Source organism: Diplotaxodon limnothrissa, linkage group LG7 (genome assembly GCF_057381915.1).
Source record: "Diplotaxodon limnothrissa isolate DT_005_m linkage group LG7, D_limnothrissa_male_GT1.1, whole genome shotgun sequence".
Taxonomy (NCBI): domain Eukaryota; kingdom Metazoa; phylum Chordata; class Actinopteri; order Cichliformes; family Cichlidae; genus Diplotaxodon; species Diplotaxodon limnothrissa.
Window position 1 is genome coordinate 16,875,811 of NC_140602.1, and position 26,444 is coordinate 16,902,254.

The 26,444-nt window shown below is 42.5% G+C and overlaps 1 protein-coding gene across 2 annotated transcripts in view; it reads left to right on the forward strand.

Annotated features, from left to right (window-relative positions):
* Positions 1-25,561, forward strand: part of LOC146628088 (cGMP-inhibited 3',5'-cyclic phosphodiesterase 3A-like) — a 94,610-nt gene extending 69,049 nt beyond the window's left edge. The window contains exons 5-14 of one of the 2 annotated variants that reach the window (XM_085357565.1): positions 10,741-10,814; positions 12,372-12,520; positions 12,645-12,782; positions 12,984-13,095; positions 13,316-13,429; positions 14,029-14,228; positions 14,635-14,838; positions 15,826-15,987; positions 24,690-24,948; positions 25,226-25,561. In XM_085357565.1, the coding sequence (XP_085213691.1) occupies positions 10,741-10,814; positions 12,372-12,520; positions 12,645-12,782; positions 12,984-13,095; positions 13,316-13,429; positions 14,029-14,228; positions 14,635-14,838; positions 15,826-15,987; positions 24,690-24,948; positions 25,226-25,530 (1,717 nt within the window). In that variant the 3' untranslated portion in view covers positions 25,531-25,561. The remainder of the gene's footprint in view (positions 1-10,740; positions 10,815-12,371; positions 12,521-12,644; positions 12,783-12,983; positions 13,096-13,315; positions 13,430-14,028; positions 14,229-14,634; positions 14,839-15,825; positions 15,988-24,689; positions 24,949-25,225) is intronic. The other variant, XM_085357566.1, reaches the window with a different exon arrangement.
* Positions 25,562-26,444: the final 883 nt, after the last annotated feature.

A 26,444-nucleotide genomic window follows, 5' to 3' on the forward strand; every position in this document is an offset into this window, starting at 1 on the left:
CACCTTATTCAGTCTCTTCCCATCCAGTTTGTGGCGTTTGTCTGCAAGTACCAAAGCTTCCGGGTGTCCCTGGATTTCAAAGCAGTGTCTCAGTTTCCTGTAGTGTACCAACCAACGGGGAAAGTAGGGTTTGTGTATATGCAATTCTCAAATGCTGCATAAGAACATTTGTCTGATCTAATATCTGAAATATTAATAAGTGGGAGAATTTACGACAGCTACGTCTGATGATTCTAAGATTCACTGAAAACTGCCAGCATAGATTCAGAGAATACAACTTCAGCTCAGGATAACCTTTGCATTGTTCATTAGCATTCATTAGCCCGTGTTAAAAATAAAGAGCAGCGGTAAATGTATCTCTATGTATTTATGGCTCGTATTCTAACAAAACCCCAAATTAATACATGAAGATTTTTTTTTCCAAAATTACAGCTTCCAAGTGCAGAGATTTGAATCAGCTCACTTACATACAGTCAGCAAAGCTTCAGGTAAAAGCGACCTCGCTACTTCTGCGAACTCCCTCAAAACCTATTTTAACAATTGTTTGGACTAAATGTTGCAGATGTAAAATGAGGCATGACTCTGCAACTGCATGGCCTATTTCACTCGCAGATGAATTTAGAAACTCATTTTGTGTGGATGGTTAAAAAAAATATGCTTTCAGAAGAGCTCCAATGGTCTTTGAGATATATATATATATATATATATATATATATAACACACCCAGCACGCCCCTGCGGGCGGTTTATCCTTCAAGCTCGGGTCCTCTACCAGAGGCCTGGGAGCTTGAGGGTCCTGCGCAGTATCTTAGCTGTTCCCAGGACTGCGCTCTTCTGGACAGAGATCTCCGATGTTATTCCCGGGATCTGCTGGAGCCACTCGCCTAGCTTGGGAGTCACCGCACCTAGTGCTCCGATTACCACGGGGACCACCGTTACCTTCACCCTCCACATCCTCTCGAGCTCTTCTCTGAGCCCTTGGTATTTCTCCAGCTTCTCGTGTTCCTTCTTCCTGATATTGCTGTCATTCGGAACCGCTACATCGATCACTACGGCCGTCTTCTTCTGTTTGTCTACCACCACTATGTCCGGTTGGTTAGCCACCACCATTTTGTCCGTCTGTATCTGGAAGTCCCACAGGATCTTAGCTCGGTCATTCTCCACCACCCTTGGGGGCATCTCCCATTTTGACCTCGGGACTTCCAGGTTATACTCCGCACAGATGTTCCTGTACACTATGCCGGCCACTTGGTTATGGCGTTCCATGTATGCCTTGCCTGCTAGCATCTTGCACCCTGCTGTTATGTGCTGGATTGTCTCTGGGGCATCTTTACACAGCCTGCACCTGGGGTCTTGCCTGGTGTGATAGACCCCAGCCTCTATGGATCTTGTGCTCAGAGCTTGTTCTTGTGCTGCCATGATTAGTGCCTCTGTGCTGTCTTTCAGTCCAGCTTTGTCCAGCCACTGGTAGGATTTCTGGATATCAGCCACCTCCTCTATCTGCCGGTGGTACATACCGTGCAGGGCTCTGTCCTTCCATGATGGTTCCTCGTCTCCCTCCTCTTTCTTGGGTTTCTGCTGCCTGAGGTATTCACTGAGCACTCGGTCAGTTGGGGCCATCTTCCCAATGTATTCTTGGATGTTCGTTGTCTCATCCTGGACTGTGGTGCTGACACTCACCAGTCCCCGGCCCCCTTCCTTCCGCTTAGCGTACAGCCTCAGGGTGCTGGACTTGGGGTGAAACCCTCCATGCATGGTAAGGAGCTTTCTTGTCTTTATGTCAGTGGCTTCTATCTCCTCCTTTGGCCAGCCTATTACCCCAGCAGGGTACCTGATCACGGGCAGGGCGTACGTGTTGATGGCCCGGATCTTGTTCTTACCATTCAGCTGACTCCTCAGGACTTGCCTGACCCTCTGCAGGTACTTGGTGGTTGCAGCTTTTCTAGCGGCCTCTTCATGGTTCCCATTCGCCTGCGGGATCCCCAAGTACTTGTAACTGTCCTCTATGTCTGCAATGTTGCCTTCTGGTAGTTCAATCCCCTCAGTTCTGACTACCTTCCCTCTCTTTGTTACCATCCGACTACACTTCTCCAGTCCGAACGACATTCCAATGTCATTGCTGTATAGCCTGGTAGTGTGGATCAGTGAATCGATGTCTCGTTCACTCTTGGCATACAGCTTGATGTCATCCATGTACAGGAGGTGGCTGACAACTGCTCCGTTCCGTAGTCGGTATCCGTAGCCAGTCTTGTTAATGATCTCACTGAGGGGGTTCAGGCCTATGCAGAACAGCAGTGGGGACAGAGCATCTCCTTGGTAGATCCCGCACTTGATGGTGACTTGTGCTATGGGCTTGGAGTTGGCCTCTAGTGTTGTACGCCACATCCCCATTGAGTTCCTGATGAAGGCTCTTAGGGTCCCATTGATCTTGTACAATTCTAGGCATTCCAGTATCCAGCTGTGGGGCATTGAGTCATAGGCCTTCTTGTAATCAATCCAGGCAGTGCACAGGTTGGTCAGTCTGGTCTTGCAGTCTCGGCTGATTGTTCTGTCTACCAGTAGCTGGTGTTTTGCGCCTCTGGTATTCTTGCCAATTCCTTTCTGTGTCCCGCTCATGTATTGACCCATGTGCCTGTTCATCTTAGCCGATATGATGCCTGACAGGAGCTTCCATGTAGTACTGAGGCAGGTTATTGGTCGGTAGTTGGAGGGGACCGGTCCCTTCTTGGGGTCCTTGGGGATCAGGACCGTCCGGCCTTCAGTTAGCCATTCCGGGTGTCTCTCGTTAACTAGCAGCTGGTTCATTTGTGCTGCCAGACGCTCGTGGAGTGCAGTTAGCTTCTTCAGCCAGTAGGCGTGAACCATGTCGGGCCCTGGTGCTGTCCAACTCTTCATACTGGAGACCCTTTCTTGGATATCTGCCACTGTGATGGTTACTGGACCCTGTTCAGGGAGGTCGCTGTGGTCTGCCCTCAGATCCTCTAGCCACTGAGCATTGCCGTTATGGGTTGCATCCTTCTCCCATATGCTCTTCCAGTATTGCTCCGTCTCCAGCCTTGGTGGTGCTGTTCTCTTATTGTTCCCTTGCCACTGAGAGTACACCTTTGCTGGTTCTGTGGAGAACAGCTGGTTTATTCTCCTGCCTTCTATCTCTCTGGTGTACCTCCTCAAGCGGCTGGCCAAGGCTGTGAGTCTTTGCTTGGCAGTTTCCAAGGCCTCAGGTATGGACAGCTTGCTGTATTTCTTAGGCACCTTATTCGTCGCACCTTTCTGCAACTCCGTTAGTTGGCTAACCTCTCTCCGTGCTACTTTGATCTTGCCCTCTAGCCTCCTTCTCCATGGAGGGTACTGCCCCTTGTGGCTGTTCAACTTGTAGCCAAGCATCTCACTGATCACTGCTGCCGTATTGTAGATCAGCTTGTTAGTGTCGGTAATCGTGGTTGTAGGTATTGCCCGTAGTGCTGCATTAACATCATCTAGCAGACCTTCTGAGGGTACTTCACGTAATCTTGGTAACCGGCTACGGGGGATCCAGGTTTCAAGCTTGGCCATGATCCTATTTTTCAGGTCAGTTCCTCCCGCACTCAATGATCCTTCTCCTATCACACTTGGGGCTATGTACCCAATCTCGGGTGGGGGTGATGATATCTCCCCCCTGACCTGGCGTCCTGACTCCTCCTTGCCGTAGCATTTGTGTTGTACCTCGTCAATCTCTAGCTGTGAGAGCAGTCCCTTCTTTCGAATGTTGGAACACTGAGCTACTAGTTGTTTCGCCGTCATTGTGGATGTTGGGTATCGAAGAATCCATAGGTCCCTCATCCTATTCATGTAGCCCCTTCCGCCGGGGTTACTTGTGTAGTAGCATTCCAACAACGCCCTGTTTTCGTCCCTTGCCCACCGATGCCTTCTTGTTCCAGTAGCCCACTTTTCGTCAGGGTGCCCTGGTTCCTCAACACCTGACGCGGACCTTGTTGATCCGGGCGACGTCCGAGCCGGCATGCCTTCATATTTATCTGTCTCGCTCATGTCTGCGGTAGGCTTGCTTAGCATAGGGGGTCTAGCCTTAGGACCCTTACTGGATACAGACGCCCCAGGCAGGAATCGAACTTGCGATCCTCTGTTCCAAAGGCGTGTAGTCTAACCACTACGCTATCCAGCTGCTATATATATATATATATATATATATATATATATATATATATATATATATATATATATATATATATATATATATATAAAAAAAAAACTAGCAGCTGGTTCATTTGTGCTGCTAACCAGCTGCTAGTTAACGAGAGACACCCGGAATGGCTAACTGAAGGCCGGACGGTCCTGATCCCCAAGGACCCCAAGAAGGGACCGGTACCCTCCAACTACCGACCAATAACCTGCCTCAGTACTACATGGAAGCTCCTGTCAGGGATCATATCGGCTAAGATGAACAGGCACATGGGTCAATACATGAGCGGGACACAGAAAGGAATTGGCAAGAATACCAGAGGCGCAAAACACCAGCTACTGGTAGACAGAACAATCAGCCGAGACTGCAAGACCAGACTGACCAACCTGTGCACTGCCTGGATTGATTACAAGAAGGCCTATGACTCAATGCCCCACAGCTGGATACTGGAATGCCTAGAATTGTACAAGATCAATGGAACCCTAAGAGCCTTCATCAGGAACTCAATGGGGATGTGGCGTACAACACTAGAGGCCAACTCCAAGCCCATAGCACAAGTCACCATCAAGTGCGGGATCTACCAAGGAGATGCTCTGTCCCCACTGCTGTTCTGCATAGGCCTGAACCCTCTCAGTGAGATCATTAACAAGACTGGCTACGGATACCGACTACGGAACGGAGCAGTTGTCAGCCACCTCCTGTACATGGATGACATCAAGCTGTATGCCAAGAGTGAACGAGACATCGATTCACTGATCCACACTACCAGGCTATACAGCAATGACATTGGAATGTCGTTCGGACTGGAGAAGTGTAGTCGGATGGTATCAAAGAGAGGGAAGGTAGTCATAACTGAGGGGATTGAACTACCAGAAGGCAACATTGCAGACATAGAGGACAGTTACAAGTACCTGGGGATCCCGCAGGCGAATGGGAACCATGAAGAGGCCGCTAGAAAGGCTGCAACCACCAAGTACCTGCAGAGGGTCAGGCAAGTCCTGAGGAGTCAGCTGAATGGTAAGAACAAGATCCGGGCCATCAACACGTACGCCCTGCCCGTGATCAGGTACCCTGCTGGGGTAATAGGCTGGCCAAAGGAGGAGATAGAAGCCACTGACATAAAGACAAGAAAGCTCCTTACCATGCATGGAGGGTTTCACCCCAAGTCCAGCACCCTGAGGCTGTACGCTAAGCGGAAGGAAGGGGGCTGGGGACTGGTGAGTGTCAGCACCACAGTCCAGGATGAGACAACGAACATCCAAGAATACATTGGGAAGATGGCCCCAACTGACCGAGTGCTCAGTGAATACCTCAGGCAGCAGAAACCCAAGAAAGAGGAGGGAGACGAGGAACCATCATGGAAGGACAGGGCCCTGCACGGTATGTACCACCGGCAGATAGAGGAGGTGGCTGATATCCAGAAATCCTACCAGTGGCTGGACAAAGCTGGACTGAAAGACAGCACAGAGGCACTAATCATGGCAGCACAAGAACAAGCTCTGAGCACAAGATCCATAGAGTCTGGGGTCTATCACACCAGGCAAGACCCCAGGTGCAGGCTGTGTAAAGATGCCACAGAGACAATCCAGCACATAACAGCAGGGTGCAAGATGCTAGCAGGCAAGGCATACATGGAACGCCATAACCAAGTGGCCGGCATAGTGTACAGGAACATCTGTGCCGAGTATAACCTGGAAGTCCCGAGGTCAAAATGGGAGATGCCCCCAAGGGTGGTGAAGAATGACCGAGCTAAGATCCTGTGGGACTTCCAGATACAGACGGACAAAATGGTGGTGGCTAACCAACCATAGTGGTGGTAGACAAACAGAAGAAGACGGCCGTAGTGATCGATGTAGCGGTTCCGAATGACAGCAATATCAGGAAGAAGGAACACGAGAAGCTGGAGAAATACCAAGGGCTCAGAGAAGAGCTCGAGAGGATGTGGAGGGTGAAGGTAACGGTGGTCCCCGTGGTAATCGGAGCACTAGGTGCGGTGACTCCCAAGCTAGGCGAGTGGCTCCAGCAGATCCCGGGAACAACATCGGAGATCTCTGTCCAGAAGAGCGCAGTCCTGGGAACAGCTAAGATACTGCGCAGGACCCTCAAGCTCCCAGGCCTCTGGTAGAGGACCCGAGCTTGAAGGATAAACCGCCCGCAGGGGCTTGCTGGGTGTTTTTATATATATATATATATATATATATATATATATATATATATATATATATATATATATTTTTTTTTTTAGAGTAGCATGAAACAATAGCAATCACAGGGCATCGATGTTCAATCAGGTGTACAAGTCGTGGCTAATGAGGGCAGGTACCCTGGCTCAAGTGATTTCATCCATGTTGTCGTTAGCAAGTGATACCAGCCAGACTTTAGTTGTGTATTGTTAAGTTTTTTGCTTTAAGATTTGTTAAGTGAAGCTATCTAATGATAATGGTCGTACTGTAAAAGTAAGCGTTTTCCATAAAAACCACATGTGTGCTGTTTCCAAGGTAGTTTTTTACATTTTTTTATACCTTGGAGAAAAAGTCTAGTCGGCAATGCTGTGTCTTCACCTCGTGGTAAACAAACCCACAGTTTTTATTTCAGTTTGTGGTCGTTAAACTCATGTTCCATGACCAAACTGGCTTTCTTTACTTACTTACTTAATTAATTCCAACAGAGATCCCATTAGAAATTCTTTGCCAAAGACCCATAAGTATTCCCGAAATTATATTCAGGACTATGTCTAAAAATTACTGTAATACCTTAAAGGTAAATTTTTGTTAAACTCCTTGAATTAAAGCTGAAACTCTGCACTTCAATCACACCTTAAAATCCACTGCGATGGTGGAAGGAGGCAAAAACAGTTAAAATTGTGTTGTTGTCCAAGTTCCATACTCTTATGGAAAGACTTTGCAAAGGAGTCCTGGCTGATATGGTGTCAGAGTGATGCTCATAGTATTTAGGGTTAGATGTTGTATTGTGTATATTTTTCTACAAAAATGAACCTTGTGCCTCTTTTTAAAAGCTCTAACAAAAGTCTGAGTGGAGGCTTATTGTAATAATCAATCTATATTAGAAAGCCTTAAGTTCTTTTTTTACTGCATTAAACTCTTTGCACTGCTTTCTTTTGTGCCTTCAGCCCTCCAAAGACCTGCGTAGCCTGCGCCTGCCAGCGTCGTGTTTGGTCCTGTTTGCACAGTGACAGTGTGATACTTGAACACAAAGCTTCTGTACACAAAGCCCCGTTGCCTGGTCTTATATCTTAGCGCAGCCCAGCAGCATGCCCCAGCTAAGGCCACTTACTGAGTGTAAACAAACACCTGGTTCTCTCCCCAGTCACGAGAACACCACAATTAACTCACACACTCGCACTCTTAGATACAGCTGCTTCTTCTGGCTTACACGGTCCGGAAACAATTGGAAAACACAGAGATTTTCCAGGTTTCGTTCACAGCAGTGGAGAGGGCTCTTTTCTGAGCAGCACTTCAGTTAAATGCATTGTAGGCATCTAGCTCTTATCCAGATGCCTGAAATAATCAAACAGGGCTGGTAAGGCTTCGGTGTTTAGCTGAAAGACACTTAACCAGAGCCCATGCTGACTGAAAACAACTTGCTGTGTTTGGGATCCGACCTTTGATGGTCTCTTAGCAAGCAGCAACCTGCCAACACGTCATTTCTCAAGTAGGCTTTGACACCTAAATCACACATGTTAGGGAGTAATAAGGAGTGTTTTTGGTAATTTATGTACTCTAAACTGTATTTGTTAGAGTGTTTGGCGCCAAGACCAGAAGCCTATGAATTTCCTTTCACATCACTGACACACCACCACTAATCATTCCTGATACATCCTCACACAGAGTGTTGGGAAAGAGGGAAGGCGAGAGAGAGCGAACACATGGAAGGGAGGTTGGGCGAAAATGAACACATGGCTTCAATTGCCTTCTCTCTACTCCATCATCAAATCTGCACAATCTTAATTAGGACATTAGGCTTCTTTTTTTCCCCCTCCCTCGTTTTTCCATCATGTCAGCCTTCAATGACGTACACTGTTAAGAAGGAATAACACCAACTTCAAAGCTACATTATCACCTTTTTTTTTTTTTTTATCAGATAGACCCTGTTTAAAGGGCCCAATTGAATGCCTTCCATTTCCCTCAGCCCCAGCCACTGTGTTGTTATCTTCTTCACGTCATCTGGCTCGAGAGTAGGTAGATTACTGGAAGCAGAAATAATAGCTGCGGTGTTTATCATGGCTTTGGCACTGTCCGTCGTGGCTCTGAACCAAAGGTAATCTGTCAACCTGCTGCAAGTGGCTGAGTAAAAAATCTGCAGCGGAAAGGTTAGCAGGCTGAGGCCAGCCGGAGCTTACGGCACGGCTCAGGCCATACAAGAAGAAGTCCTCAAAAATGAGGAAAAGCAGGCAGGGCTGCAATTTAAACTGAATTACATTTGCTTGATTAAGCATCATAGTTACAGAGTGAGTGCCAAGTGCCTTTTGGTTTAGAGATGAAGAGCAATTTTTTTTTTTTTATGACTTTGAAAATTATGTATGTTATAAGGCAAGAAACCAACCTTGACCTTGATGATGAGACAAAACTGCGCCTGATCCATAAAACTGATTTTAGAGCACAATGACATAATGAAAAAAGGACACGAGCAGTTGTACTAAGAAGAACCAAAAGAAGTTGTGTGGTTAGTTGATTGAAATATAGCGCGTGTCATTTTTTAAATCTAAAATTCACTGTATGATGCATGTTAAATTTCCTGTTTTTTGAAAACAGGGGAGATATTTTGGAAAAACTGTATTTCTTTTTTGTTCTTACCAACAATGAGCTTGTGTAGAATAATCATTTACACACTACCACATATTGAAATTGATTTGAAGCCCTCGGTGCGTTTATTTTTCTGTAAGACTCATCGCTCTACACAGAAATATTTTTCAATCTTTACGTGGTTAAGGTTACAGAATTGCAGATAGCGACATTGTTGTATTAGAGAAACCGCAACCTTAAAACCTTTGGCTAAATGTAACTAAATTCCACTTTGAATTCCTCAATAAAACCACACTATAGGATGGTGTCTGTTGACTCCACACAGCAAATGTGTTTACAGCTGACAGTTGCGTTCTCCCAAAAGGCAAAGTAAATTCTTACTACTGGTATATAAATGTTATTTCTAGCATAGAACATGATAGCAAAATGAAAGTGGAGTGTGTATCATGTGTACATAGTTTCTGCGTGAGTGAGAGAGCGAGAGATAAAAGCAGAGCCACTTGATATATGATTGGCAGATTCCTCGACTGAAAATGACCGGCCTCCTTATTTACATTTTGTGCTCAAGGCTCAATGTCAGTAGCCGAGGTTATTCTGCTGCATTAGCAGAATAGGAAAAGTGTCTGCCAGTTCTTCAACTTTCATTAAAAGTAAACCTTTTAAGCCAAGTGCTGCTGCCTGCCCAGACCCCCCTGACAATAATGTACTAACTGTTCAACCGCCAAACTATCAAACTATTTTATATTCCACACCTGCTAGGCATTAGACACAGTGGTCCAACCTGGCCGTACAAACACAACAGAACTCCCTTTGTTGGGGCCTTAGGAGCATTATGCTGGGTGGGTACAGCTCAAAAGTGTTCCAGAAACACTTTATCAGGAGGAGATAGACACACTACAGGCCTTTGTGCTCCCTGTGACACCATGCTCTAACGGCAGGCATTTCCTGCTCCGAGTAGGCAGGTTTTACAACATTTAGGGAGAGGTATTTTAATTGGAACCACCTACAGCCTGACAGTGGCCTCAGTGGAGAAACACGGAAAATCTGTTGGGAAAAGTCTGGGAGGCTCCCCGTGGTGTCACACAGCTAACTGACCAGTAAAGGCCAGTTCTTTCCACAGAAGATAACATTTGCTGTTTGATTTATAAAGCCAGTCATCAGATGGGAATGTTTTCATCTGAGACTGAGAAAGTGAGTTGTTGTTGAGGCCGACACTGGTCTGTCATAAATCTCAAAGAGGGTGGGCTCAGTTTCTAATGAATCATTCATAACAATGCCAGCGTTTGGAGTTTGCTTTGTTGTTTATTCCAGTTGCATTGTGTTAATGTGCGCATCCATTAGATTCATTACTACGTATTTTCTTGAAGCAAGTGTGCAACGGCTGTTTTCGTGTGGGGGCTGCACAGTAGGAACCCCATTAAGTTCTTTTTTTCCCCTACTTGACAACTTCTTCTGACTGTTTACACATCGAAGACAGATGTGGCGAACGGCGATATTCACACTTCTTTAGCAGAGCCGCAGATAGACTAATACATATATTCTGTATTTATCTTCCATGTGTTTTGCCTGTTAACTTTGAACTGCTGTGAATGGTGTGGAATTATTTGCATTCTGATAATAATCAAATAATTAAATCAAAGGAATAAAAATTTCATGTTATCGTCATCTGCTCAAAAAAGATACAGGTCACTAGAGTGTGATTGTAACTCAAGTATATCCACACGCAGTAGTTAGGAATGCACATCTGAGATAAATAGAAACTCTTTTATTTAACTAACAGTGAATCCCCTCTTTTCTACAGTTGTGGGAGACCATACATCAGACTGAACCACGGTGAGGGCTCTTTAGACAAGGGAGACAGGATACCACGTTCAGGTATGCCCCCAGTCTTTCTAGCATTCCCGCAAAGCAGCATGGGAAGAGTGTTTGTGTTACGTTTGCTGGCATAAACACTGAATCGCTTTTGTTTCTCTCTCTTTGAGACTGTTTGTTTCCATTGCACTCAGCTGATATGGGAGATTGATATATATAGTAAACACGCACAGAAAACCCCAAACAAATGACTCGAGTAATGAGTTTGTGTTGATGATAAAGGAACACTACCTCTGCAGTATCTCATACAGTTAGTTGCCTCTCTACACCATCACAGTGGTTTTGAATTCAAACAGTCACAATGTGATAGAAGTGCAAACTTCAGCATTAATTCAAGGGGTTTAACAACCACTTTTCATCAACTGTTTAATAATTACAGCTATTTTCACACACAGTCTGCATTTTAAGAAGCTCAAAATTAACTCGACAAATTAACATAATTTTATACATTAATGGATGCATAAAGTCTAAAACACATTGTCATCGCCAAATTCTTGCTTCCCTCATTGAGAACACCTGGTGCTTCTTATTTGTGGATCTTCCTGCATCAAGTTTTGTATTTGACAACTGAAAAGCATGCTCCGTTGGGCTGAGATCAGGTGACTGACTTGGCCAATGACTGACTTGGGGTTTTTTTTGCCTATAGAAACTCTTGGGTTGCTTTTGCACAGTGAAGAGCTGTCCAATCAGTTTGGCTGAATCTATATAGCTCCCTACACATCAGAATTCCTCCTGCTGCTCGTATCAGCAGTCACATCATCATCAACGATGAGTGACCCGGTTCCACTGGCAGCTATAAATGCCCAAGCCATAACACTGCCTCCACCATGTTTGACAAATACCTCGGTTTGCTTCAAATCACGAGCTGTTTCTCTCGACCATATTTTTATCCTCCCATCATTAATCTTGGGTTCATCTGAAATTCTTGTTCTTGAGCATAACCAGTGGTTTTTACTTTGTTGTAAACCCTCTGTATTTATGAAGGCGTCTCTTGGTTGTAGACCTTGATTGTAGACGATGATACGCCTACCTCATTGAGAGTGCTCTCAACTCGGTTAAATGCTGTGAAATAGTTTTTTCTAACTATGGAAATAATTCTGTCATCGTGCATTTTTTGTCTTCTGTGGTCTTTCGGCTCTTTTGTTGTTGCTGAGCTGGTTCATTCTTGTTAAAAATGTACTACAATGTTGTTTATTCTACTGCTCCTAAAGTTTGTGAGCAGCACTCAACATGAGCACATATAAGTTTCTGTAGAAAGAACTAAGTGTGCTGCTTTATAAAGTAGCACCTCCAAGCAGACTCACTATTAAAACTTGCTTTCAGTCACGTGAGAGGCAGCAATCGGGGATCTTTGAGTGTTAATGAAGGCAGCAGTGACTTTCTATGGGACCTGCAGAAAATAACCTATTACAACAAGCCAGGATTAAAGGAAGTGGATATAGAGAAGACGTAAATCCACATACTCCAAGAAACCTAGTGATATGCATCAGTTTAAGAAGCTTAACAGTGGATTTTCTCCCGAGGCCGCAGTGTGACATCTCTTTGTTTTTCTTACACCAGCAGAGGACCAAGTGGTTGTGTCATCAGACTATGACAGCACCCACGAAGCCAACCACAGTGACAGCAGTGATGTAGCACATACAGAGGACGATGCAGAAGAAGGAAAAAACTCCCAGAATGTCATCCTCCATGCACTAATACCTCCGGAGGTAAGGCGGGCCAAAGCAGCTGTCTCAGTCACATTAGTACTGCTAATAAAACAGGAACATGTACTCCTTATGTAATATTTTCCTTATTGTTTTCACGTCTTTTGACCATTTGTTACTCACGCAGGACAAACCAATCTTGGCACCAGAGCCTTTAATAATGGAGGGCCTGGAACCTCTGATGAGTCAGCTGAACAATTGGAACTTCCCCATCTTCACCTTGATAGAGAAGACCAATGGGAAATGTGGACGAATCCTCAGTCAGGTCCGCCAGAGTGTCAAAGTGACAAATTATTTTATATTACAAAACAGTAGCATACTTTACTATTTATAACACTGTCTTTTAATTTTTTTCATTACATTTTTCAGTTTTACACATTTATTGAACACTTTTGTTATATTTAATATATCTGGATCTGGTGATGTCCATGGGGTCTGATATATATATATATATTTTATCTTTCAGGTATCATATAGGCTCTTTGAGGACACTGGCCTGTTTCAGACTTTTAAGATCCCCGTAAAAGAATTCATGAACTACTTCCATGCCCTTGAGAATGGTTACAGAGACATACCATGTAAGCTCGAGCATCTTCCTGCTTTTGTTTTTCACTTTGCTTCAGATTACTCATTGCAAGGATGAAAGCAGCCACTAGATGGAAATGTTGAGCAATCTATGCAGCATTAGTACTCTGCACTGCCTTGAAGTTTAATTGAACAGACATTAGCAGCCCAACACTGCACCCTGGTGGAGACGATCACACACACTGAGCAGACTTGTTATCTTCTCTAATCCAGATCACAACAGGGTCCATGCCACAGATGTGCTTCACGCAGTCTGGTACCTCACCACGCAGCCTGTGCCTGGCCTGCCCAGCCTCATGACTGACCACGGCTCTGCCAGTGACTCAGGTATGTCCATCAGTGCATGCATGCTGACAGCTGATGTCCTGACAGGTGTGTATGTGTATCCATCAGTCCATAAAAGTATGCAAAACTTGTTGTCAAGTTTTTAAATAAGAACAATATTTGCTCTACTGTACTTTTTTGCGCTTAAGATTTTCTATATGTAGGTCATTTTTTTTTTATCCTGAATTTTTTCACATCCCCTGCAGCCATCTCATTAATGTCAAAGTATCAAACCTGCAGGAGTGTGTGTTCTTATCCCACTCAAAGTTGGTCTTATCTTACTCAGGCTTTTGGCACTTGCATACCAAACACTATTTGAAGTCTAGAACAGCATGAAATTGCAGGCAGATTAGAGTTCCCTCTTACCCATATTTCCATAACCTCATTTGTATGCCTTACTTGGGCCATCCCTTTGATCCACATATAAGTGGATTTGAACGTTAAAGTATGTGTGTGTGCTTCTGTGTGTTGTGCTCCAGAGCACGTGCGTGCGCGTGTTTAGGTGTGTGCAGATGAAGGTACTGTACAGTTGTGTGTGTCTTGTGTAAATTCTGACACCTTTCTCTTCAGCCTCCTCACTTTGTCTTCTCCCCCGTGGCTAGACTCCGACAGTGGAATAACACACAGTCACATGGGCTTCCTGGTTTCAAAGACCTACACTGTGTCAGAAGATGGTTATGGCTGCCTGTCAGGCCTCATACCTGCTCTGGAGCTCATGGCTCTTTACGTGGCTGCCGCCATGCACGATTATGATCACCCAGGGCGGACAAACGCTTTCCTCGTGGCCACCAGCGCCCCACAGGTGCTCATGCTATTCAGCCTACAGCATGGTCAACAGTATGTGATTAAATAAAAGTTTGTTTACTTGATTTACTGTCACACCCTTGTTTTTCTTTTTCACCTGAATTATGATTTGATAGATTATTTGTCTATTTCACTGTCAGCCTGCTTCAAAAAACAAACAAATCAACAGTTAGAATACCTGTTTACAGGTTACCAGGTAGAAATGTTACTGTTTGGTCTAGTTCTACATTGTGTTATCAATAAAAAGAAATCATAGAAATTATTGTATTAAGTAAATTACCCAATTTTGAGCAATGATGACATAATGATACTGAAAGAGTAGCTTGCCTATCAGAGAGCAATAATGTAGGCTTTAATTTCCCTGTCAGTAGTGTCTAACAATTATGGTTTGTTTTGTTTGACAGGCGGTGCTCTACAACGACCGCTCAGTTTTGGAAAACCACCACGCTGCCGCAGCCTGGAACCTCTTCCTGTCACAGCCAGAGTACAACTTCCTGGTCAATCTGGACCATGTGGAGTTCAAACGCTTCCGTTTCCTGGTCATTGAGGCCATACTGGCCACTGATCTGAAGAAGCATTTTGACTTCCTAGCTGAGTTCAATGCCAAGGTATTCTAAAAACATCCCTGTTCAATGTTTCACATTCATTTGACAAATTAAAGAACTCTTCAGAGGTAGTTTATCCTTTTAAGCCAGTGTAAACATTGAGTTGAGCATATCTGTTTTCAAATATAACATGAAAAGCTTACAATTGATTTTTTTTTTGGTTATTGTTAAAATTAAATAGCCAAGTAATAAATTGCTTGGAAAAGTTGGGGTCAAACATATTCTGTAGACATGCTTTCCTAACAGATCAGTTCTTTTAAAAACTGGGACAACGCTTCAGGAAAAGGAAGCTGTCAAGTGGTCTTCGAGGAGCAGATCTGTTTGTGCAATACATTGCAGTGCTCTCAATGTAAGTCAACAACACAAAGTACCCCATAGCCTTCAAGAACTCACTGGAGTGCAGACACAGTGTTGGCTTTCGATTTGAGGGTCCGCATTCCTCTCATTGTGAGTTCTACTACAGCGTTGCTGCTCGATGGCCAAGGCCTGTCAGCTAACATTGAGGTTGCTGGTTTGGCAGCAGAAGTAACAATAAGGTCTCTCAGAGTCCCTGCTCTGCTCTTCCTGGACGCGAATTAGCTTTGGGTGAAGTAGCCGTCAAGCTTTCCTGTTTCCTGAGCCTCTTTAGATCCGAAGCTCATTAAGCTTAACTAGAAATAATCGATTCATTCAAAAAGTGCTGAGATCAACTTTATATATGATTGAGTCCTGCTTTTCTTAGAAATATGTTCAAGCTCTGTATAGGTTAAAGCACCTTATTGAAGCATTGTTTATATAGTAAGTAGCTTTGACAACAAGAATTGGGTTATGTCAGTATTAGCTTAACTACATAATCCTAAGTCTTATATATGTTTGTTTCGTCCTCAGTCCAATGAACTGATGCTGTAAACTAAAGCTTAACAGAAAACATTTCAGCAGAAGATTATAGCTGTGGTTACATAACATGTTTGAATATGCTAATGCTGTCATGGCTGTCTGTCAATCCCTCAGGTAGGTGATGATCCATCTACAGGTATCGACTGGTCTAACGAGAATGACAGGTTGCTAGTCTGCCAGATGTGCATCAAACTCGCTGATATAAATGGGCCTCTGAAGTGCAAGGAGCTACATCTGCAATGGACAGAGGGCATTGTCAATGAGTTCTATGAACAGGTGTGTGAACAATCTTTTATGGGACCTAAGAACTCAGCTAAGCTAAAGGTCAGGGTGCACCTGCACACCAACATGACACCACACAGTACAGTATAGTACTGTCGCATAACACTAATCATACCAGTGTCAGTGTAACTTTTTAGCCATGACCTTTTTAGTAATATTCGGGTGGTTTATGCATTAATATGTATTATTTGTATAATAACAATAATGTGTAAATAACTGATTATGATTTCATAGACTGAAATAACATTGCTGAAGCAATGCTAGCAACAATTTAGCTTTTATTTCTATGTAATTTACAGGATATACTTAGAGGTAGTAGAATTAGACTACCTCTAATGTCATGACATGCAACACATACAATAAGATTTGTTGTCTTTAACAAGAGAAAGTTGCATTTTACACATGCCCAATAAAGCTGTAAAAACAAAACAAAATAAAAAAGTAATAAAAAATGCAATACTATAGAAATCCAATCTATAAAGCAATGTACTTAAAAGATAAAAATAAAATAAAAAAGTGCTATTTCTGTGCAACTAGTGACTTAGAGCTATTGGAAAGATACTGGGAGGGGAAAACTGAGTTCATTTTTGGCTGTTGGATAGAAACGGTTCCCGGATCTGGAAATGCAGGTCTTTAAAGTCCTACAAACAGAGGAGAAACAGAGAAACAGAAACAGAGGAGATATTTTAAGCGAGAACTGAACTCTAACTAATCTTGAGTTGAAATGAATGGCTTGAATTCTGCAACAGCAAAGGTAGAGGGACGATGTGATGGGAAAGATTTTAAATTTGATTCTGGAGCCATTGATAATAATATGGGAGAAATATGCTCTCTCTTTCTAGTCCCTGTCAGTATTCTTACTGCAGCATTTTGGATCAAGTGAAGGGAGTTTTTAGGACAGCCTGATAAGAACGAATTACAGTCTACAAGTAATAGATGCATGAACTAGTTTTTCAGCTTCACTCTGAGAAAGGATGTTTCTAATTTTAGAGATATTGAAGAACATACAACGACTTCAAGATTGCTCACAGTGTTATTGGAGGCCAAGGTAATGGAGGATGGAGGCTCACTGGCTCACAGAAGGCAGGCAGAAAGATGATTGGACTACAGCAGTGATGTCAGCAATGAGTCTGACAACATGAGAAAGTGGAAATTATGCAAAAAATAAACCAGCAGTCAAACAGCCAGGAAAGCCGGCTGGATTAGCATACAGTAACATACTCTTTCTTCAAAAAGATTCCTTCTGATTTACAATTAAATAGCAATCTATTTCCAGGATAGCACTGTATCAAAGAACCATGAAAGAAAACATAACCCTGTTAGACAGAAAATAAATAAATACATGTAATATTTGTAAAAATTGGCCCTAAGAAAAGCACAGCATGTATGTTGTGTGTGACGTCTTCCCGGATATGAATGAATAACAGCTATAGCAAGGATTCCTAGTTGCCTTGGTAACCAACCCCAAGTGTCATACTGTACACTATAGACTAGAAAGCCTCTGTTCCCACAGAGCAGAAAGATTGTAACGCAAAACCAAATGAGTTTTATAAAACGACTGGATCTCAGACAGATCTTCAATTTGATGGAATTTATTAACAGTTGGACTCACATAAAAGAGGATACAACGAGGGGAGGAGGAGCTCTGAGATCCGGTTTTCCCTGTCATTACAGTAGCCTAAACAGAAGCGTTATATAATGACAGTGAGCAGATGCTGTCTAAATTAATACAAACTCATGGCTGGAAGAAAATTTCATTAACTGCCTCCTCATGTAGGCGCCTGAATTTTCATTTATCCCAACTTCCCTTTGATGACACTTTTGTGCTCTGTTTAGTTTGTAAAAGTTGAGGCGTTCCCCATGCAGTGGCACAGTATTTATAATACTGTAGATTTATATCTGTACATTGTGTAGAAGTCGTTCTTTGCTGTTCTTTGTTTCACATCTAGGGCCTTTGGTCCATCTCCTTTATGAACTTCAGTCTTACTTGGGGCATACACACCAATCTATTATATTGCCAGATGCTCTCCAAGAAGTCAGCTTTTGTTGTTAGTTTTGGCAAGCATCCATCCATCCATTTCTTTTGCTTATCTAACTCGGCTGTCCCAGGGGCCTGGAGCCTGTCCCAGCCGTCATAGGGGGAGAGGCAGGGTACATCCTGGACAGGTCCCCAGTCTATTGCAAGACTGTTACATAGAGACAGACAACCATTTACTCTCACATTTACACCTACAGGGGGGTTAGAAAGCACACACTAAAAGATACATATAAAGGTAGGAGAAGCTGACAGGAAACCAAGAGTATTTACCTGTGGCCTCTGCCAACTCCCTGAATACTTGTGACAACTTGTAATACTTCACCAGCGGATTGAGTAGACTGATAAAGAGCCATAACAGACAAGACTGGAGGCCTATAAGAAAAGAAAAAGTAAAAGAAAATGAAGTTGGGGAAAAAGTTAACAGAAGGAGCAGAAGGGAGAGAAAAATAGAGTAGAAGAGCAGGGCCCACGCCTATGAGGTGCCCTAAGGGACATTATTACTGAAACGCTCTCACACACACTACTGAAATTTTAGCTCTCACACACACTACTGAAACGCTCTCACACACACTACTGAAACGCTCTCACACACACTACTGAAACGCTCTCACACACACTACTGAAACGCTCTCACACACACTACTGAAATTTTAGCTCTCACACACACTACTGAAATTTTAGCTCTCACACACACTACTGAAACGCTCTCACACACACACAACTGAAACGCTCTCACACACACAACTGAAACGCTCTCACACACACTACTGAAATTTTAGCTCTCACACACACTACTGAAATTTTAGCTCTCACACACACTACTGAAATTTTAGCTCTCACACACACTACTGAAACGCTCTCACACACACACAACTGAAACGCTCTCACACACACAACTGAAACGCTCTCACACACTACTGAAATTTTAGCTCTCACACACACTACTGAAACGCTCTCACACACACAACTGAAACGCTCTCACACACACAACTGAAACGCTCTCACACACACTACTGAAATTTTAGCTCTCACACACACTACTGAAAAACCAAGTCATTTCAGTTGAACAGGAAGGCATTTCAGTTGAACAGGAAGGCATTTCAGTTGAACAGGAAGGCATTTCAGTTAAACAGGAAGTTAATTCTTGACAAGGAAACTGAAGGAAAAAGTGTTAGATTTCAAACAAACCACTACACAGATGTCTACTCAGCAACCTGTTAGTTAGGGGTGGGTTTTTATAATCGATTTATTGATTAAAATCGATTCTGGCTTGGATAACGTGAAATCGATTCATTAAAATCCTGAATCGATTTTTTAATATAAATTTATTTTACCCGAAATGCCAGAATCTCTGGTGAAACCTCACAAAATTTCAACAACCACCAAACAGCTAAGACAGTAAATGAGAGCAGGTACACGGCTTCTGCACAAAGACGTAAACACACAGCGCGGACCCGCGGATCAGAATCAGTGAGATGTCGCCTTTCTCACCCGACAGCACGGACACGGTCGGGGCTGAAAGCCGACAGCTCGCTGACTCTGATCTGTCGGCAGGTCCGCGCTTTGTTTTCACGCCGTTTTTGCGCCGATTCTAAAGCTGTTAGTTTTATCTCTCTCCAAACAATATTGACTGAACCAGCAGCAAAAGAAGATCCAAACTGCGCTTCACATAAACATCGTCATGAATTCCCTCACTGTTTTGCTCTCTCTTTCTCTCTCTCTGTACTTCAAGAACAGTTTCCCGTCTAAAAATCTGTTTTCTGTATTATTCGCTTGCTTGTTATGCACAAGTCTACTGTTGTTTACAGCGCAGTCGGCCGCTGTTTTTTTTTTTTTTTTTCATTTTACATACTTCCGAAAAGAAAACCTAATTTCTGCCGTTCAATACTGAATAAATTTAAACTTTTTTAAATTATGCAAAATGCAAAACGTTAGCCGTGTCTCTAATAAAACCGCTGTAACGTCAGAGGTAACGTTCATATGTTGATTAATGGTTTTCTTTCGTTTTTGATGTACTGCAGAATATTTTTATAAAATCCCAGGCCAGGAAAACCACCTTCATGTTTTTATGTGTTTTATCTTCAGCTACTTTGACACAAAGGCATCTGCTGTGATGCTCACACCTTTGATAAAGTCTTGCGTGTGTCAGCTTCCTTTTTTTAAATACAAAAATATGTAAATGTACTGATCTGAATTATAATATTTCTGACTGTCAAAATTCCCCATAATCAAATCGAATTGAATTGAATCGAATCGTGGAACAAATCGATTCTGGACCTTAGTGAGACAGCTGCATTACTTAACAATATATTAGCCTCAGCATAAGTCAAAATTTAGAATAGCGGGAGACGTGCATTATCCTGGTTATTTTTTTGGCATATGTGCTTTTTGTCTTTTTTAGCAAAGAAAAATATCTTAAAATCATCAATAAAACCAGGGAGAGAAGGCTTAGCGTTCCTCCATTTAGCACAATGGATATGATATTTACTCAAAAGTATGATGATGTTAATAATGTCTGAGACATCCAATGCTAGATGATCCATATAAAAAAAATTATGATGTAATTCAAACAGTGGCACATCATTAATATTTAGGGAAATCCAATTTTTTAAGTTGCACCAAATACATTGTCTGATAGGGCATAGGGAAAAAAAAGATGTTCTAGGGTTTCATTTTCATCAGTACAAAAAGAACACTGATCCACCTCAAAGCCAAATCTCTTTTTTTAGAAATTCTGCCACAGTATTAGTTTTGTTTAAAGTGTGTTTCTTTAACTTTAGGTAGAATAGGCTATTTCATAAATTTTTAGTATGCTTTATCCAGTGTATATGAAATAACTAAATTAGAACCATGCCATGTAACCATTCTGTTGTAACTATGAAATATTTTGTCTTTGAAGAAACTACTAACAAATTTCTTATTGCATTTTTATCAAACAGCTGACATTGCCCTAGCAATAAATTTGGGAGCACTGATGAGAAATTATTGTATATCATAAAAATTTTAATCAAATGAAGCAGAGGCAGTGGGACCAGTTCACAAAATTTGTTATATTCTCTTTGAGAACAGTTTAGACAATATTTTTCTGAAAAGTCTGTGTAACTTAGAATGACACCGTTATCATCCAACAAATCTGTTATGAATATAATATTTTTGTTCAAACCAGTCACTCTTGAAAATTGATTTTTGATTAAGTGTTATTACCCTATTATTCCATAAGGTTGAATTATGGGGAGAAGTTGTGGGTAAATCTCATTTTCCCAAAAATGCAACGTCTGTTTTATAAAGTTTGATATCTTTATGGGGATTTTATTTGCCGCAAAATCACATTTCGAATAAATTCTAATCCTGTATACTATTTTATTAAACAAGAATCATGGGATGTGGAGCTAAGTAGAGTCTGGCTGTGACAGACAAGATTTTAACCATTTAATTCTAAGGGTGCCAACCATAAATTCCAATTCTGGAGTTTTGATACCACCTTTATTGTATCCCTTCACAAGCTGAGATCTTTCTATGTAATGGGTTTTATTCCTCCACAAAAATTCGAACACATTTCTATTTATGGTTTTCATGGTATTTATCGTTTTTTTATTTTTATATCGTTTACGTGGCGCAAAAAAGGTTGGGGACTGCTGTACTAGCAGGTTGCTGAGTAGAAATCCTTGTAGTGTTTTGAAATATACCACTTTTTCCATCAGTTTCCTTGTCAGGAAACAACTTCCTGTTCAGCAGAAATGCCTCTGGTTTCAGTGGTGTGTGTGAGAGCGTTTCAGTAGTGTGTGTGAGAGTGTTTCAGTTGTGTGTGTGAGAGCGTTTCAGTAGTGTGCGTGAGAGCTAAAATTTCAGTAGTGTGTGTGAGAGCGTTTCAGTAGTGTGTGTGAGAGCGTTTCAGTAGTGTGTGTGAGAGCGTTTCAGTAGTGTGTGTGAGAGCATTTCAGTTGTGTGTGTGAGAGCTAAAATTTCAGTAGTGTGTGTGAGAGCGTTTCAGTAGTGTGTGTGAGAGCTAAAATTTCAGTAGTGTGTGTGAGAGCGTTTCAGTAGTGTGTGTGAGAGCTAAAATTTCAGTAGTGTGTGTGAGAGTGTTTCAGTAGTGTGTGTGAGAGCGTTTCAGTAGTGTGTGTGAGAGCTAAAATTTCAGTAGTGTGTGTGAGAGCGTTTCAGTAGTGTGTGTGAGAGCGTTTCAGTAGTGTGTGTGAGAGCGTTTCAGTAGTGTGTGTGAGAGCGTTTCAGTAGTGTGTGTGAGAGCGTTTCAGTAGTGTGTGTGAGAGCTAAAATTTCAGTAGTGTGTGTGAGAGCGTTTCAGTTGTGTGTGTGAGAGCTAAAATTTCAGTTGTGTGTGTGAGAGCGTTTCAGTAGTGTGTGTGAGAGCTAAAATTTCAGTAGTGTGTGTGAGAGCGTTTCAGTAGTGTGTGTGAGAGCGTTTCAGTAGTGTGTGTGAGAGCTAAAATTTCAGTAGTGTGTGTGAGAGCGTTTCAGTAGTGTGTGTGAGAGCGTTTCAGTAGTGTGTGTGAGAGCGTTTCAGTAGTGTGTGTGAGAGCTAAAATTTCAGTAGTGTGTGTGAGAGTGTTTCAGTAGTGTGTGTGAGAGCGTTTCAGTAGTGTGTGTGAGAGCTAAAATTTCAGTAGTGTGTGTGAGAGCGTTTCAGTAGTGTGTGTGAGAGCGTTTCAGTAGTGTGTGTGAGAGCATTTCAGTTGTGTGTGTGAGAGCGTTTCAGTAGTGTGTGTGAGAGCTAAAATTTCAGTAGTGTGTGTGAGAGCGTTTCAGTTGTGTGTGTGAGAGCGTTTCAGTAATAATGTCCCTTACGGCACCTCATACACGCCCCGCAAAGCAGCCGCCAGGAGCGAGCCAGTACACACCGGAGTATCCAGCCCCAGACACCGAGAACCAGCAATTCACTGGTGGGGGCACCAGCCACGGGCAGGGAGTGTGTCGCGGGTAAATAGGCCCCAAACCTGGTCGAACTTGAGCTTTTCTCAGAGAGAGGGGGAGTTTAAAACTGACCTGACAAATAGACATAGACAAACAGGCACACACTGACACACATCCTGCTTTAAAAACACTTGAGTGTTTGAGCCCGTTTGAGCCTGGTGGTTGACTCTGTTGGCTCACAGCAAGAAAGTCCTGAGTTTTAATCTACCGTCTGGGCCTTTCTGTGTGGAGTTTTGCATGTTCAGGATCTCTCCAGGTACTCCAGCTTCCTTCCACAGTGCAAAGACATGCAGTTAGTGGGGTCAGGTTAATTAGTGATTCTAAATTGGCTGTAGATGTGAGCTTAATGGTTGTCTCTCTCTCTCTGTTAGCCGTGCAACAGCTTAGCAACTATGTCCAGGGTGTAACCCTCTACCTCTCGCTCTGTGACAGCTGGAAAGTATTGAGATGTATTGTTTTGCTGGTTATTTTCTCTTTCTTTCTTTTCTTTTATGGAGTTGAAATTTCAGGTGAAACCAAAAACTGATCTGACGTGAATTGCAGCTGTGCTAGCATCACCGCATACAAAACAACTAAAAGGACAGTGCTGCTAGACGTGGTGATGAACGCAAATATCCTGTAGAGCTTTTGCTCTATGTGCCTCTCCTCCCAAAAAATTCAGAGGCACATAATGCCCAGGGTGTGTCGTCACCTAGTAACCGTAGTCAAGATAAGGGCTTGAGCATATTCTTCTTGACCCAGAAGCAATTAGCTGAGGTGTGTGCCAAGCCTAAATACTGTAACAAAAATTCACTGTGGGTGGGTTTAGACTAAAGGCAAAAACAGATTCTGTTTGGTACTGCAGGACCAAAAAAAAATAGGCCATGATTACATATGATATTATTACAATGACAACGAAGCCAAGCATACATAAGGCCTACAGCATATATGAATCATTAGTTGTTGTTTTTTAAACAAAGCTATAAGATACCCCAGCTGTCTCCACTGTTCTTCTCTTATATGTAGATACAATGTAAAATTAAAATGTACAATATGTGACTGAAAAGATACAATAGTCCTGTCATGGAGTTATGACAGCTCCTTACACAATAGCAGCTCTCAGAAGGAGCACTTCCATTACTTTCTCAATATGTCAGAGGGATTAAATGAAGGAGGAATTAAGGGGAGCAAAAAATCAATCATGCCTGAAATCCAGAAGTCTACGTACAGGAAAAAAAATACAGAAGAGGGCGACTATGTTTCAGTATTAGTACTTGCTCTTCTTTGATTGGCATATGACCTGGACAAAAACAAATGATATGAATCTTAAGCAGCCGGCCTTCGCAGTCATTGAGGCGACTTATGTTGTGATTTGGCGCTATATAAATAAAATTGAATTGAATTGAATTAACAGATGACTAAAAACATCTCTTATTGCAAAACAAAAAATCTATGGCAGCGGTTTTCAAATTTTGTCTTGCATATCAGAAGCTGAAGTGGGATAAATATATTAATTATGGCCGGATTCCATTTAGGAGAGATCCTGCTCTTGTGTGTGACAGGTCACTGTTATGGTGTACTGGAAAATTTGACCTCTGCCATCAGTTTTTCCACCTGGTTTCCCTTCAGTCAAACCCAATCTCAGAATCAACTATGCTTATGCTAACCACAATTACTCATTTCCTGTAAAACAATATGAAATTAACTGGCGATAATTTTATATCTAAATGGCTTGTACTTTGTGTAGGGTGATGAGGAGTCCAGCCTTGGCCTTCCTGTTAGCCCTTTCATGGATCGAGCAGCCCCACAGCTTGCCAAACTCCAGGAATCCTTCATCACCCACATCGTTGGACCCCTGTGTAACTCCTATGACTCGGCCAGCCTCATGCCTGGACGATGGGTGGAACCCAACCCGGAGGAGGAGGGGCCAGAGGTTGGAGAGAATGAGGAGGAGGATGAGGAGGATACTGCAGAAGAAGACACGTCCACCTGCTCGGAAGCGTCCCGTAAGTATTCAAATGTAAATCTGCAATAATGATAACAGTATTTATATTTGAATGTCTATCTAAAAAGAGAAATTTATTTGTTTAGAATAATTTGTTTGTGCATTCATGGGCAGCATTTTTTGATTAACAAAAAGAAAAGAAGAACTTAGATTCCTGTAAAAGATGAGACGTTTGGGGAGGCATTTCCTCCCACTCGTAAGTTTTTACCCCTGCCAAAGATGTCTGATCACAGAGAACGACGGACGTATTAATTCACGGAGGTGTTTGTTTTCTCCAGAGAAAGCAACTCCCAAGAAGAGGAGGAAAGTCTTCTGCCAGATCACGCAGCACCTGCTGGAGAACCACGAGATGTGGAAAAAGGTGATTGCAGAAGAGAACCAAAAACAGGCACAAGGAGCGGAGCCTGTCCATTTAAACAATGTAGCTGAACCTATTCTGGCTATTCATGAAGAGGAAGAGGAGTCAGGTAGCAGAGAGGAGCTGATAGAAGGAGAGGATCCAGAGGAGGAACCAGAATGGCCTGTAGCTCTGAGGGAAGACTCTAAACCTCAAGAGCAACTAGAGGAGGGGGACCCACAATGAAACAACACAGGGGAAATATGGCATCATTCAGGACAAGGACATGAAGAAGTGTTACTTGGTTTTCTATTAACTGACTCCTGTTTTTGCCAGCACATCACTTAGACACAACACTGTAGATGTTTGGGAAATGTGTGCCTATAAAGAAAAAAAACAGGGTGGCAAAATATGTGCTTTACACATGTTATCTGAATATTTGATTTCACCAAACATATAAAGCTTTCCATATTGCAATACGGGACTATTCCTATACTTTGGGATAAAAACTCTTTTGCTACTGTCAAAAGAAGAAGAAGCCTGGTGGCACAAGCTTCAGCCCTTTGTGGTAACGCAGGACTCCAGAAATTTGCTGCCAGTTTATATATAATTACTTGCTGAGTGCATATATATATAAATATATATATGAACTTGTGTTTCAATTTTAGCATTTTTGAGCTCTCCCACTGGCTGTGTGTTATTTCTTTTGTTTTTGTTTTCTATACATGGATTATAAAGGGGGTCAAAAAAATGAGGAACATTGGTGTTTGCCAAAATAAATGACTCACCCTTGGGAATTAGCATACAATATCAACTATTTACACATTTTATGTTTTCCATTTGTTGCCATTTTAGTTTCACACAGAGACCCGAGGCTCGTCACGCTATGCATATGTGCCCATTTGTGCGTGCCTGCATGTTTAAATGAATGCGCTCATGTGCACAATTCCTCTGCAGATGACATAGATGAATTCAGAAGGTTTCTTGTTATTTGTAATACATTACTGTCCCAGATATTGTATTCAAAGGACCTGCACCGGCAGCAATCATGCATTCAAACAGAACCAGAAAACAGATCCTTTTACCACTTAAGAAAACTTAACGCCATCTCAAAAAAGGTGACATTTAATTCAAATTCATTTGTGTCCCCTCAAGTATTG